Here is a 14,690-nt window from a genome sequence, read left to right as displayed (position 1 = left end):
AAGTGATTTGTATGTCAATGACATTGCTATAACCAGGTAGATATAAAAGTAAAATGTTGTAATAGGAAGAAATGGATGTATGATGCTATAATAAACTAATCAATGAAAGTTCATTGCTATTTCTTGTCGATAACTCTGTTTCCTTTTACTTAATGAAGATAGCTCTTGTTTTTTGTTTTTCTATTAAGTGTTTAAATGATTTTTGAAAATGTTTGAGAAAATGACGGCATATTTAGGAACTAGAAGGAAAAAAATAAATGAGGGCCAAATTTGTAAAAACTTAGGACTTAATGGGAAAAGTCTCATTTCCTTTGCCTTTCACTATCGTACTTTTGGCATTAAGTTAAAAAGAACGAATCGGTATATAATTCAACTCAACGGATTAAGTGCTTTTTTTTTCTTTCCACCTAGTGATGTTTGAATAAAGTGTTAGAATGGATAAATGATGTGTTTGCAGAGTAATTGTATATAAACAAAGACTGTGTCTTATATGGATTGAGTGAAGCGTCTATATGTGAGTAAATGACCATTTTATATTTGTCTATAAGTGATGCTTAATAACTGTTACATCTAAGATTGAAGAGAGGAATTTGAGAAAGAAACTCTTCAATATTCTTCATTTCTCATTACCGAATTGAATCAATACAAAGAATAAGTTCTAATATGTACAGACTATCAAACTAACTGAACAAATAACTGAAATTACATAAATGCCCTTCTTCTAACTAACTGTATAACTAATTCTAACTAATCAATTAGTTAACACCCCCCGTCAAGCTTAGGACCATTGAGGAGACCAAGCTTGGATGTAGCCTCAAAATGTCGAGAACCTGAAACTTGTTTTGTAAGAATGTCTGCCAATTGTTCATTTGTATCAACACGAGATAGACGGAAAACCTTCTTGAACCTTGTTACGGACGAAGTGGAAATCAATTTCACACTTAAGGGGTATAGGAGTAATGTCTGTAACTCCTAATTCATCAAGAAGACGACTCAACCAGGAAATTTCAGCAGTGACTCGTCGCATTGATCGGTACTCAGCTTCTGCAGAAGATAAGGATATAGTTGATTGCTTCTTTGATTTCCATGAAATTGGAGATCCACCAAACAGAATATAGTATCCACTGACTGATTTTCGGGTAATGGGACATCAATCCCAATCCGAGTCACAAAAAGCATCCAACTTGAAATCTTTGTTATCGTTAAAATACGAAGCTTGTGAAATAGTACCTTTGATGTATTTGAGAACATGAATAGCAGCAGAATAATGTTCTTGAGAAGGTGTCTGATTAAACTGACTTAAATGTTGTATAGAGAAGGCTAAGTCAGGATGAGTATGCAACAGGAAATTGAGTTTACCAATAAGCTGTCGGTAAATTGTTGCATCTGGAAGTGGATTGTCTATTTTTGGAAGTAACTTCACTTGAGGAGGAAGAGGGCTTGAAACTGGTGTAGCATCATGTAGATCATAATCGTGAAGTACTTGTTTGATGAACTTGGTTTGATGTATCATCATGTCATGATCAAGTTTATTAAACTCAATTCCAAGAAAGAAATGTAAAAGAGCTAAGTCTTTAATCTTGAATTGATGATGTAAAAACTTTTTTAAGCATTGTATCTCTCCAATGTCATCACCCGTAACACGTATATCATCAACATAAATTGCAACGATTGTAATTGAAGAAGAGGATTTCTTTAAGAAAAGAGAATAATCATTAGGAGAATGAAAATACCCTCTAGAACGTAATGCAGTGGAGAGTTTAGCATACCACTATCTAGAGGCTTGTCTTAACCCATAAAGAGATTTTTTGAGTTTGCAAATGAGTCAAGGACAGGAAGAAGCGTCATGACCAGGTGGTAAATGCATATATACCTCTTCATGTAATTCACCATGTAAAAACGCGTTATTAACATCAAATTGATGTATATTCCAATTCCTTTTGACTACAATAGCAACAAGACTCCTAACAGTGGTGAATTTAACCACAGGAGAGAAGGTTTCATGAAAGTCTATTCCATGTCTTTGAGTGAACCCTTTGGCTACTAAACAAGCCTTATACCTCTCTATATTTCCATCAGATTTTTGTTTGATCTTATAGACCCATCTACAAGCTATAGCCTTTTTTCCTTTAGGAAGTTTAACAACATCCCATGTCCCATTTTCTTGTAATGCATCCAATTCATTCTGCATTGCTTGTTCCCACTCTGGTATGCCCTTTGCTTGATGATAAAAGGTTGGCTCGTTGATGATAGTTCCCACATTAAAAACATATGAATCATGCGAAACCATATTACAACTTGTATATTCGTGATAATTGTTGATGCAAAAATTTGTAATGGTGTGAGGACAATTAAGATCAGAACTAATAGCAGCATTGCACACATAATCATGAAGATGAGCAGGAGGAATATGGACTCTAGAAGGCCTTCTGAGTTGTATGGGAGGTTCAGGGGTATTTTGGGAATTTAATGTAGAAGAAGGATTCGAAGGTTGAGTGGGAACAAAATTGTGAATAGAATCATTTGAAACATGATTTTCTGGTTGAATATTGGGAATGTAGGAGGGTGTTGGGCTAAATGACTCAACAGATTTGAGAGCATGTAATGGAAATATATGTTCAAAAAACTTGATATCTCGAGAGACATGTATTTTGTGGGTGACAAGATTAAAACTTTGTATGCCTTTTGACCAAAAGGATAGCCAAGGAATACGCAAGGGTAAGCTTTAGGCATAAATTTGTCTCTACCAATTGGAGTAGAAGAAACAAAACATAAGCATCCAAAGGCTTTTAACAGTTATATATCAGGTGGAGTACCATATAAAACTTCAGATGGTGTTCTGTTTTGCAGAAGTTTGGAAGAGGTTCCGTTAATGATATGAACAACAATTTTGACACATTCTCCCCAGTATGGAGCTCCTATTCCTGATTGAAAAAATAAAGCTCTAGCCACCTCTAAAATGTGTCTATGCTTCCTCTCAACAAGCCCATTTTTTTGAGGTGTATGTGGTGTTGATATTTGATGAATAATCCCTTGTTTCTTGAAATAAGCAACCCCATCATTGTTTGATCCAAGTTCTTTGGCATTATCACTTTTAATGCATTTAATGATTTTGTGAAATTGGGTTTTGACAAGATTGACAAATGCTTGAATTATAGAGAAGGCATAACTCTTGTATGTCAACAAATGAATCCAAGTGTGTCGTGTATAATCATCAACAATAGTAACAAAGTATTTGTAACCATCATATGTGGTATGTTTATGAGGACCCCATAAATCAATATGTATAAGATCAAAAGAAGCCTTGGAAGTTGAAATGCTATGTGGAAAAGACAATCTTGTTTGTTTTGCTTTAACACAAGTTAAACAAGATGCAATAGCATCATTATCATACTTCATAGGTAAATGTAAGAAATGTTTGAGTTTATCAATAGAAACATGTCCTAAACGTTTATGCCACAACATAACATTCGAATCAGAAGAATTATGGGTTACATGAGAAATTGAAGACAAATGAGAATTGAATACAGAAGTGAAAACAGAAAAACTATAAGAAATATTTTGTTTAAGAACATGATACTCAAATACATAAAGATCATTTATCCGTTTTCCAATGACTCCAAGAGCTAATCTACTCTTCAATAAGGGGTCCTGCATGAGACATGTCTCATCAGTAAACAAAACAAATGTTTTCAACTGTGATGTAAGCTTGGAGATTGACACAAGATTATATTTGAAGGATGGAACATACAATACATTTTTGAGAATGATTGATGCATGAATTTGAACATCACCATAGTGCGTAATGAACAAAGAATGGCCATTAGGAAGCTCAATCGAATGTGGCTGTGTGAAAGGAATTAAAGATAAGAAAAGTTCAGAATTAAAACACATATGGTCAGTAGCACCTGTGTCTATGATGAATGAAAGATGTGGTGTAAGAAATGCAGATGACTTGGACACATTAGCTACAAAGTGAGCATAAGAAAAATAATTACCATCAGATGTCATTGCTTCTTGAAGAATAGAAGAATTTGCTTGACTGGATGATGGTATATTATGTTGTGAAAGTAACTGAAAAAGTTGATTGTACTGTTCTTGAGAAATTGCAGAAAAAGCATCAGAAGTTTCAATTTGAACAACATACTTTGGCTCATCTTTCTTTGTCTTCGTGAACTTGAAATTGGATGGAAAACCAATTAATCGATAACATTGAGATTTGGAGTGCCATGTCTTCTTACAATGAGTGCAAACTAACGATTTCTTTGAGAAATTAGAAGAAGAATCGTGTGAAACATTCATTGCAATTGTCTCATGATTGATGTTAATAGGAATAGTGATTTCTCTTTGTCGTTCTTCTTAAACAATCATAGAATAAACAGTTGAAATATTTGGCAGAGGTTTCATCATTAGAATTTGACCACGAAGAACTTTATAAGTATCATTCAATCCCATGAGTAATTGAATCAATCGTTGTTCATCAAGGTATTTAGCAATACCTGTAGCAGTAGTGCGTGTACATGCAGCAATGTTTTGAACAAGACGAAGTTCATCCCAGATTTTACTCAATTTGGTGAAGTTAGTTGAAAAATCGTCGGATACTTGAGACAAAGAGTAAAGTTGTTGTTGAATTTGATAGATTTGAGCGCCATCTGCTTGTTCATATCGGTGATTAAGTTCTTTCCTGATGTCATAAGCAGTTGGGAGAAAAATAAGACTATCAGCAATATTATGATGTAATGAATTGAGTATCCAACTGATAACCATGGAGTTTACTCTCGACCTATTTACGAATAATGGAGAATTATCAGGAGGCTTCAATGTCGTGCCATCAACAAATGTAATTTTGTTTTTGGCAGATAAGGCAATCGTCATGGAACATTTCCAGGCAGAAAATCCAACACCATTGAAAACATTAGAAACAAGAGCATTACTTGGATTATCGGAAGAACCAAGATAGAATGGATTCGAAATATCAATAACATGAGATTGAGATGAGGAATTAATAGATTGAGACATTTCTTTTGAAATTGAATTGAACAAATCAATGAAAAAGAAAGAAATTGAAGAAGAATAGAGTGAATGTGGAAGATCGAATCACCAAACTGATACCATGTTACAACTAAGATTGAAGAGAGGAATTTGAGAAAGAAACTCTTCGATATTCTTCATTTCTCATTACTGAATTGAATCAATACAAAGCATAATTTCTAATATGTACAGTCTATCAAACTAACTGAACAAATAACTGAAATTACATAAATGCCCTTCTTCTAACTAACTGTATAACTAATTCTAACTAATCAATTAGTTAACAATAACACATGACTGTTTAAAATTGTAAATGACAAAGTTAGAACATGTTGAATACTTAAATAAACAACACATATGACTAAGTGATCATTTTACCCTTACAGTAAGACTTGTTCATACAGAGATATCACACAAGTTAATGGGTTTGAACACAATTGAGTATCATGTTTTGGCATGGAAAAAGACGTTCCGATAATATACTTGGAGAAATCCTGTAGAACTTAATTTTTTGTTTATGCGATTCTAAAATGTTATATATATATATATATATATATATATATATATATATATATATATATGTATGTAGGGTTTAGTATTTGAATTTAATCTAGAATGTCACAGGGAGATCTATTTATAATGGAATAAATTCACATATGACTGCTTGTGGGCCAGGGTCTACAAACCTAATAGGTCACCATCTGGTCCAACCTCTAGTCGGCCTTCAAGTCAGGATTCTGATGAAGAAACTAACAAATTGCCCTGGTAGCGGCAACGAGGCCAAAAGGGAAATCAAACTCCACAATTTGACATTATGATCATGGATTATTTAAAAACTAATTACATGTAAATTGAAGCAACCAATTTAAATGTGTTTATGCCTCAAAATAGGAATGAAACAAAGATAACATACTTGATTTGATGAATCTCAAGATAAAGATAATAATTGTTCATTTTTTTAGTGCATTCGGAGCCGGACCAAGAGTACATTGAGTTATCTTGTAACTCGGAACAATTAATAATTATCTTTACATCAACATCTACATAATGTTATGTGCTCACTTAACATGAGAAAATTGTTAGTCTATATATTATTAGCCCGCTTGTTGATTCGTTATCCGATTGATTGCTTCCGCTGGTTTGTTACTCCTTTCATTCTCAGATTCTTATACTGTCTTTGTGGTTATTTATTCATTGTCAACATGGACGGAAAGGATGATTCCCTTCAGTCAATTAGTACTCGTTTGGATGGAAAGAATTATACTTATTGGAGTTACGTTATGAAGAACTTCCTTCGTGGGAAGAATATGTGGGGCTATGTCACTGGGACAAAAGCAAAACCCTCAGTGCCTCAAACTGAGAATTATGATTTGTTGCTTGATGCATGGGAGACTGATAACTCCAAGGTCATTACTTGGATCAATAACTTTGTTACCCAGTCTATTGGTATGCAGTTGGCAAAATTTGACACAACAAAAGAAGTTTGGAATCACTTGGAGAGACCGTATACTCAGTCCAACTTTGCTAAACAATATCAGTTGGAATATGATATTCGTGCCCTTCAACAGAATGACCAGAGTATTCAAGATTTCTATGCTGCTATGTCTGATCTGTGGCATCAATTGGCTCTTACTGAATCTAAAGAGTTAAAAGATTTCCAGCCTTACATTGTTAGGAGGGAAGAACAACGCTTGGTCCAGTTCTTGATGGCCTTGCGTTCTGATTTTGAAGGCCTACGTGGAACCATTCTTCATCGCTCTCCTCTTCCCTCAGTGGATTCTGTTGTCCATGAGTTAATTGCAGAAGAGACCCGTATCAAGTCTCATGAGGATAAAGGTTTTAAAACAACCTCTATTCCTACTCCTGCTCATGTTGTGCTTGTTGTTTCCTCCAACCAGTCTCGACAAACTTCAAGGGTTGCTCATGATGAGTGTGCATTCTGCAAACAAAAAAATCATTGGAAAGCTCAGTGTCCATTGTTAGTCAACAAGGGTAAATCTGGTCAACCTCAGTCAGGGCAACAAAATAGGTCTGGTCAATAGAAGTTTCAGCCACGTTCCTCTAGTACTCGTCCATAGACCTCTCGTCCTCCACAGTTTGCTGCTGCTGTACCACCAGTTGACACAGAATCTGTTGGAAACATGCCACCATCAACATTGGATCCCAAAGTGTTTGAGAGTTTTAGACAATATTTGGCCTCTAATCCCACTGTCATGTCTGCATCTATGGCTCAGTCTGGCCCTTCTTCATCTGATACATCAGGTATTCCCTCATCTTTGTGGATTTTAGATTATGGTGCAACTCATCATATGACTCCTCATTTGTCATCATTTGTTTCTTTGTCTCAAGTGTCATCTATTTCTGCTAAGTCTGCTAGTGATACATCTATGCTAGTTAAGGGTGTTGGGTCTGTCTCTGTTTCTCATATCACTCTTCCTGATGTTTATTACATTCCCAAACTTACTTTGAATCTTGCCTCAATCAGTCAGTTATGTAAGTCTGGTAACTGGGTGTTCTTTTCTGATTCTGTCTGTATTATACAGGATCACCACACCCAGAAGGTGATTGGGATCGGCCGTGAGAATTATATGTCTTGGAGGTCCTCAAAGTATCTGCTGTTGCTGCTTCCAACATTGATCTATCTTCTTTTCATTCGAGTCCTTTGTCATCTGAGTTTTATCTTTGGCATTCTCGTTTGGGACATGTGTCTGTATCACGTTTGAATTTTTTAGCATCTAGTGGTGTTTTGGGTCATTTAAACTCTTGTGATATTTCTAATTGTAGCGGTTGTAAACTGGCAAAATTCTCTACTTTACCCTTCAATAAAAGTATGTCTTGTTCTACTACTCCTTTTGACATTATTTATTCTGATCTGTGGGGTCCTGCACCAATATCCACAAAGGGTGGGTCAACCTATTATGTATCTTTTATAGATGATTATACTCGATATACATGGGTTTATCTTATGAAATGCAGATCTGATTTCTTTGATATTTACAACAATTTTAGAGCTCTTGTTAAAACTCAACATTCGGCTGTGATTAAGTGCTTCAGGTGTGAATTAGGGGGTGAATATACCTCTAATGATTTCACTCAGTTACTTGCTTCTGATGGTACCGTACACATGTCTTCGTGTACTGACACACCTTAGCAAAATGGTGTTGCAGAACGAAAACATCGTCATAGTGTTGAGACTGCCCGCTCATTGCTTCTGTCTGCACAGGTCCCTAGTGCCTTTTGGGGAGAAGCAATCCTAACTGCTGTGTATGTGATTAATCGTATCCCTACCTCATTGAACTCAGGAATGTCTCCTTTTGAGAAGTTGTATGGTCATCTACCAGACTACTCTTCCTTACGAGTTTTTGGATGTACTTGTTTTGTTTTTCGTCCTCATCTTGAAAGGAACAAGTTGGGGCCGAAATCTGCTATTTGTGTATTTTTGGGGTATGGTATTGGACAGAAGGGATACCGTTGCTATGATCCTGTGAGTCAAAAGTTATATGATTCTCGGCATGTTACTTTTTTGGAACATATTCCTTTCTACTCAAATGGATGTCAAGAATGCCTTTTTGAATGGTAACCTCCATGAAGAGGTTTATATGACTCCTCCCCCAAGTATTCAACACCGTCCAGGTGAGGTTTGTTGGCTTCGCAAAGCTTTGTATGGGCTCAAGCAAGCCCCTCGTGCTTGGTTTGAGAAATTCTCTACTGTGATTACCTCTCTTGGATTTGTCCAGAGTAATCACGATTCTGCTCTGTTTGTTAGATGCTCGAGTGCGGGACGGATTCTTCTGTCCTTATATGTGGATGACATGATTATTACAGGTGATGACCATGGTGGTATTGAGTCTTTGAAGCATGATCTTGCTCATCGATTTGCTATGAAGGATTTGGTCTTGCTTCGTTATTTCTTGGGTATCGAGGTTGCTCAGTCTAAGAAAGGGTACCTTCTTTCTCAGACTAAATATATATCTGACTTGTTTACACGTGCGGTCCTCTCTGAAAATCGGACTGTTGATACTCCTCTTGAAACCAATGCACGATATTCTCCTACTGATGGTATTCCTTTGTCTGATTGAAATCTTTATCGCACTATTGTGGGAAGTTTGGTTTATCTCACAGTTACTTGTCCAGATATTGCTCATGTTGTTCATGTTGTCAGTCAGTTTGTTATTGCTCCTACCTCTGTTCATTGGGGAGCTGTTCTTCGTATTCTGAGATATCTTCGTGGCACTCAGTTTCAGACTCTCTTGTTTCCCTCGACGTCTTCTCTTGAGTTATGTGCCTATAGTGATGCTGATTGGGATGGTGATCGTCATGATCGTAAGTCCACCACTGGATTTTGTGTATTTCTTGGAGAGTCTCTCATTTCATGGAAGAGCAAGAAACAGGATGTTGTCTCTAGATCTTCTACAGAGGCTGAATATCGTGCTATGACTGTAACTACATGTGAGATTATCTGGTTACGGTGGCTGCTTGCGGATATGGGAGTTTACATTTCTTCATCTACTCCCTTGCATTGTGATAACAAAAGTGGGATACAAATTGCAAAGAATTCTGTTTTTCATGAGCGGACGAAGCACATTGAGATTGATTGTCACTTTACCCGTCATCACCCTGCAGCTCGGGACCATTTCGCTTCCATTTGTTTCATCAACATTGCAACTTGCAGATATTTTTACGAAGGCTTTATCGGCTTCTCGATTTCGGTTCTTATGTGACAAACTCTCAATGCTAATTGTTGCGGCATTGTGAGTTTGAGGGGGGATGTTAGTCTATATATTATTAGCCCGCTTGTTTATGGGCCCTTTAGTCTTTAGCCCATTAGGGTTTCTGTCTAGCTAGTATTTATATCTGCTTTATTCTTTGTAGTCTTTATGCTTTTCTTTGAGAACTCTTGTAATAGCTCTTTATCATAATCATATGACAACATTTACAAAAATTTGTTGACTAATGCATGAAGATCAACCACAATCTCACAAAATTGAGGAACCTTTCAGTTTAGTTACCAAAATTGTACATAAAAAATAGTAATGAAAACAAGCATTTGTTAAATGTTGTTCACGCTGTAACCGTGGATGATGGTACTTGATCATGTTTTATGCTAATATAATATAATTGGCTTCAAACGGAAAACATAATCATGCATGTGCATTATCAATCACCATCAATAATTTATTAAAGTACATATCGTAAACAAACATTACAATGACTTTTATTGGTAAAGCATACGTTTCTTGGGATAAAAGAGAGCTCTCGACCGATATGTTGAGTAGAAGATATCCTTCAAAAAAGTAAATTGTATGAGGGCAAATAGAACGATTAGCTCAGCAACAAAAACAGCGACCATGATTGGTATCCATTTCAAATTCTTATTGTAATAAAGTACGAAGAAGCTCGCACTAAATGCAATCATCATGGTCACGATAGAGGTGTAGAGTGTTGCAAGACCAATCATCAATTTTTTGGGTAGTGCTTCCAAGAAATCACGTTCAGCGTAACGACTTGTGAACATAGATAGCAACATGAGGATCGAGGCTGAAGAGAATATTAATGAAAGGGCATCTGCGATCAGAAAAATAAGGAATGTTGGTTTGTGGAGCAACATTGGAATACCAGTGTTTTGGTCATATCCACCCGGAGCTGTAAAAGAAGCTGTAAATACCATTGTTGCTATAATTGTCGCACCCACCAAACATTGTGGAGCTGTTTCCTTTATCCACTTCTCACTTTTGGCAAGTAGCTTATCATGGTTCTTTGTAAATATTTCATATGGTGTTTCACCAACTCTGTTCTTCTTTGCTCTATAAGCAGGAGGGATCATAAGTTCTACTTCCTACAACACACATATATAGATATATATTCAGTCATGGTTATTACCATGTCAAAAACATTACCTTTGTCTGTAGTTTATAAATTCAAAACTTAGATATGATATATTCTGGAAAATCCATGTCGCTTGATGAACATATCAGAAGCTAGCAACTTTTTTTTTGAAACGGAAAATTTTATTATTCTTACTCTACTCCTAATATCACCTATGTCCCAAGTGGGACTTGAATCCTGGATCTCATGAACACACCATACTGCTAGGCCAAAGGCCTTTTGGTAGAAGAAGCTAGTGACTAGCAGCTGGTGCTATTTAGCCATATATAATATATTGCATATGTTAAACACTAGGTGTGAGACCCGTGTATTACACTAGTTAATTTAAAAAAAATTAAACATTAAAGTGTAAATTTTTAATATTTTTTATTGTACAACTTTAAAATAAGAACGGAAGAAATATATTTATTGCAATTTAATATTATATATATGATATTTAATATTTTACATATATAGTATATGACTTTAATTTTAAAAATTGTAACAAAAATTGACAAGTGGATAATATTTCTTTCAAAAATACCACAAAATGACAAGTATCAAAACTCATGAGAGAATGACATGTGGCAAAAAAAACTTTTATTTATTAAGGAAGATGCTACTTTAACCTGAAATTTTGTATAGGTTTTGAGTGGGGTGGGGGGTTCAAACTCGCCTTATGGCTTATACAAGTGCGATTCCAAACCACCAAACTTGTATATTAGATCACAATTTGATCCTCTTAGGCAATAGAATAAATTCCAATTACAAAAAATAACAGGTGAGACTCAAATCACCAACATCCTCTTTAGTATCAACTTAAATAGTTGTTCATTGATGACATATGTATTGGATTATTAGATTGCAAAATAGTGGTTATAGTGTATGTATATATAAAAAGGCTGATATGAAGAAAGAATGATTATTGATCATAAGCTTGAAAGAAAGGTGGACCTTGAACCATAATATCTCCTGTTGCATTTGTAGAGCAACTCCTGGTCCATTCTGATATACTTTTGGATGTGCAATCTTCGCAACTATATGCAACATATTATTGCCATTTTTGTCTTCAATACTGGTTATTAACTCTTTCATTGAGCCAATCTCATATAACAAATTATATATAGCTTCGTGGCGATATTTGACAGCTATGTGAAATATACTTAACCCTTCATCATCTACCATCCACATTAGATCTGGATATGACAGAAGAAGCTCGATTAGAAATCCTATATTACCCATTTTTGCAGCAATAAAGGGTACTCTGGATGGGTATGTTATCTTCTTATGGTGTTCCTCTTCAATTTCCACAGGTGGCCCTAGGAGTATTTGATCAATCTCGTCATTAGGTAGTATGGCAATCTTATTCCAAATTGTTCTTAATAATTGCAACGACTCACTTTCCCTTTGTGCAGGACCTACCCTCCCATGGAATACTGCAAAAACATAAAACAACATCCACTTAGATCATCATACCAGATACCTTGAGGATCTCAAAATATGAATTTTCATTATTATGAAGGAAAACTTTGGATACAACATGTAGTCCTAAGGCTATGCCCATGATGCTCTACGTAAACACCAAAGCAAGTTTTGGAAGTGTAGAAGTGTAACCGTATGTCCTGACTTGCATATTGCTTGATGGTAAACACCAAATATCGCATTTTGTTGCCAAATCTACGTGCAAAACTTTTTGCGTATAAATGTAAGATACACACCTGTAACCATTCTTAGATTCAAAATATTGTTTTTTTTCTCAATGCAGGTTGATCTGTGACATAAATGTATCCTGGAACCCATTTTTTATCATTCTTTTAATCCTTCAAGTTTGAGCATTTGTGTTCTGATCCAAGCTATTAGCCTAACTCCAAGAAATTGGCATGAAAAATGAATGCATAATATCACAAATCACAAGCATAAGAACATTTTGCATATGCCAAAAACGACCAATCATGCATCACACCAAAACAACCAGCTTAAAAGTGTACACACATCAAAAGAGGATTGAAACAGAGATATTAGACTAAGGAACTGATGCTTACTTGACTTTATGATTGTCGAGATAATATGTGGTTTCCTTTCTATGAATGCATCAGTCTTCTGAGCCAAAAGTAAGAGTACATCTCCGAGTATTCTCTTGTCAGTGGTGAATTGGGTGCATTTATTCAGTATTTCTACATCAACATCTACAAAAGGTTATGTGGTCAATTAATTAGAAAAAACTAGTTGATTAGCCAATAAAAATTAAGCACGTAGTAGTTGTGAGGATATAGCCTAAAGATTTTGACAAGTAAAACCGGGGTGGGTTCAAATTTCACCAAATCAAATGAAAATGGAACGATTTGTGTCGAAAGTTTCACAGTTGCCGATCTTTTTAAAATTTAAATTCATACTTTCAATTCAATCAGATTCTTGTCATGAATGAAATCATTTTTTATGACTTCAGTTCAACTGAGACGATTCAGTTCTAAGGCTTGGAATCTAATTAGATAATAAGGTAGATTTTGAGGGTATATATGTGCTCAGGAACCCAAGCCAGTGACTGCCCATTTAGAGCTAGAAATGCAGAACACTTGCTAAAAGTGAAGGAAAATAAAGAAGCCATGTTAAAATAACAAAATCTTTCTTTTCCATCATGTCCAGTAGATTTTCCACAAACTCTTCCACAGCCATGGTCCCTCTCGCAGATGCTGCAATATGCAGTGGGGTATCAAAATTTTTGGTGATAGCAAACCGCACCATCTCTGGATTTTTCTGGAAGATAGCTTTAGCTGCTTTCCAGTCTCCTTTAATTGATGCTTCAAAAAGGGGAGCACCAAACTTGATGTAGTCTTCTCTACTTCCTTCAGTTTAAGCAATTTCAAAAGTTAATTTGTTTTACATCAGAACTAACCAGATTATGGTTTGACTTTTCAGGTGTAACCACCCCAAAATTACTATTTACATATTATCTATGAGGATGAGGATTGATTGACATTCATCAGCATCTTTTAAAAGTTTCAATGCGAATCCCCTTTCCATCCACCGAGGAATTAAACATTAATCAATCATGATATATAAACATAATCCGGCAATTAAAGATGCATTAATCTTGCAATTAAAACATAATCTGACCAACAAAGCACGCATCAAATCTTATGTTGTAAAGTTTTCCTGGTAAAATTCCAAATTAGAAATTACCTTCAAATAGCTGTCCACAAGGTAGGTTCAGTGGCAGTGGCGGTGGTGGACCAATTGGAACCATGATTTGGTTCTGTTGCTGCTGCAGCTGGTTTAAGGTGTTCAGTGATCGTGGTGAAGGTGCAGTGTTCATCTCTCAGGCTGCTTACTTCCCTGTGCACCGAGAATATCATTAATTATCAACTCAAATACAATTACCAAACGTAAAGTTTAAAGTTAGTGGATGATTTATTTGAATATACCTCCAACTGATACAAAAAAGTTAGTCTCTTTAGTCTGTATGAATCGATTGTTTAATGAAGGTTGGACAATAAATTTATAATGCGGAGTCCCCTGCTGAAGTCAACGGCAATAAAAGTCGTTTTTTATTAAGTTCCGGAAAATGCGTTATATGCACGTTAAAAAGGATGAGAAACTTGGTATACAATAAACTCCAGGAGGGGAGGGGTGTAATATATACTTTCTATTATTTTCTTATTAGTTAGTAGTTACAAATTATTTGTTATGCAAATAAATAACATGGGAACGACTCAGGAGCCGGTATTTATGATTTTATAATGACCTCAATAAAATTATATGGTAGTCGCATCTGTAATTTTGTAATTCAATACTTA

The 14,690-nt window shown here is 35.5% G+C and overlaps 3 protein-coding genes across 3 annotated transcripts; 1 reads left to right on the top strand and 2 right to left on the bottom strand.

Moving 5' to 3' along the window:
• Positions 1 to 4,359: 4,359 nt before the first annotated feature.
• Positions 4,360 to 5,019, bottom strand: LOC145050311 (uncharacterized). The gene has a single exon (XM_078998584.1). It carries the CDS (start codon positions 5,017 to 5,019, stop codon positions 4,360 to 4,362), a length of 660 nt encoding a protein of 219 aa, XP_078854710.1.
• Positions 5,020 to 6,233: 1,214 nt separating this feature from the next.
• LOC145050310 (uncharacterized) lies at positions 6,234 to 7,073 on the top strand. The gene has a single exon (XM_078998583.1). The coding sequence runs from the start codon at positions 6,234 to 6,236 to the stop codon at positions 7,071 to 7,073; it is 840 nt and encodes a 279-aa protein (XP_078854709.1).
• A 3,173-nt stretch (positions 7,074 to 10,246) lies between these two features.
• Positions 10,247 to 12,696, bottom strand: LOC145050309 (uncharacterized). Its single transcript, XM_078998582.1, has 4 exons — positions 12,615 to 12,696; positions 11,851 to 12,332; positions 10,929 to 10,934; positions 10,247 to 10,867 (listed from the first exon to the last, which is right to left on the bottom strand). Exons 1-4 carry the CDS (start codon positions 12,694 to 12,696, stop codon positions 10,247 to 10,249), a joined length of 1,191 nt encoding a protein of 396 aa, XP_078854708.1.
• Between the last annotated feature and the right edge of the window lie 1,994 nt (positions 12,697 to 14,690).

The sequence above is a fragment of the Lactuca serriola genome, chromosome 5, assembly GCF_051521515.1.
Source record: "Lactuca serriola cultivar US96UC23 chromosome 5, Lser_US96UC23_V15, whole genome shotgun sequence".
Classification (NCBI taxonomy): Eukaryota; Viridiplantae; Streptophyta; class Magnoliopsida; order Asterales; family Asteraceae; genus Lactuca; species Lactuca serriola.
This window is presented reverse-complemented; position numbering and strand designations above follow the sequence as displayed.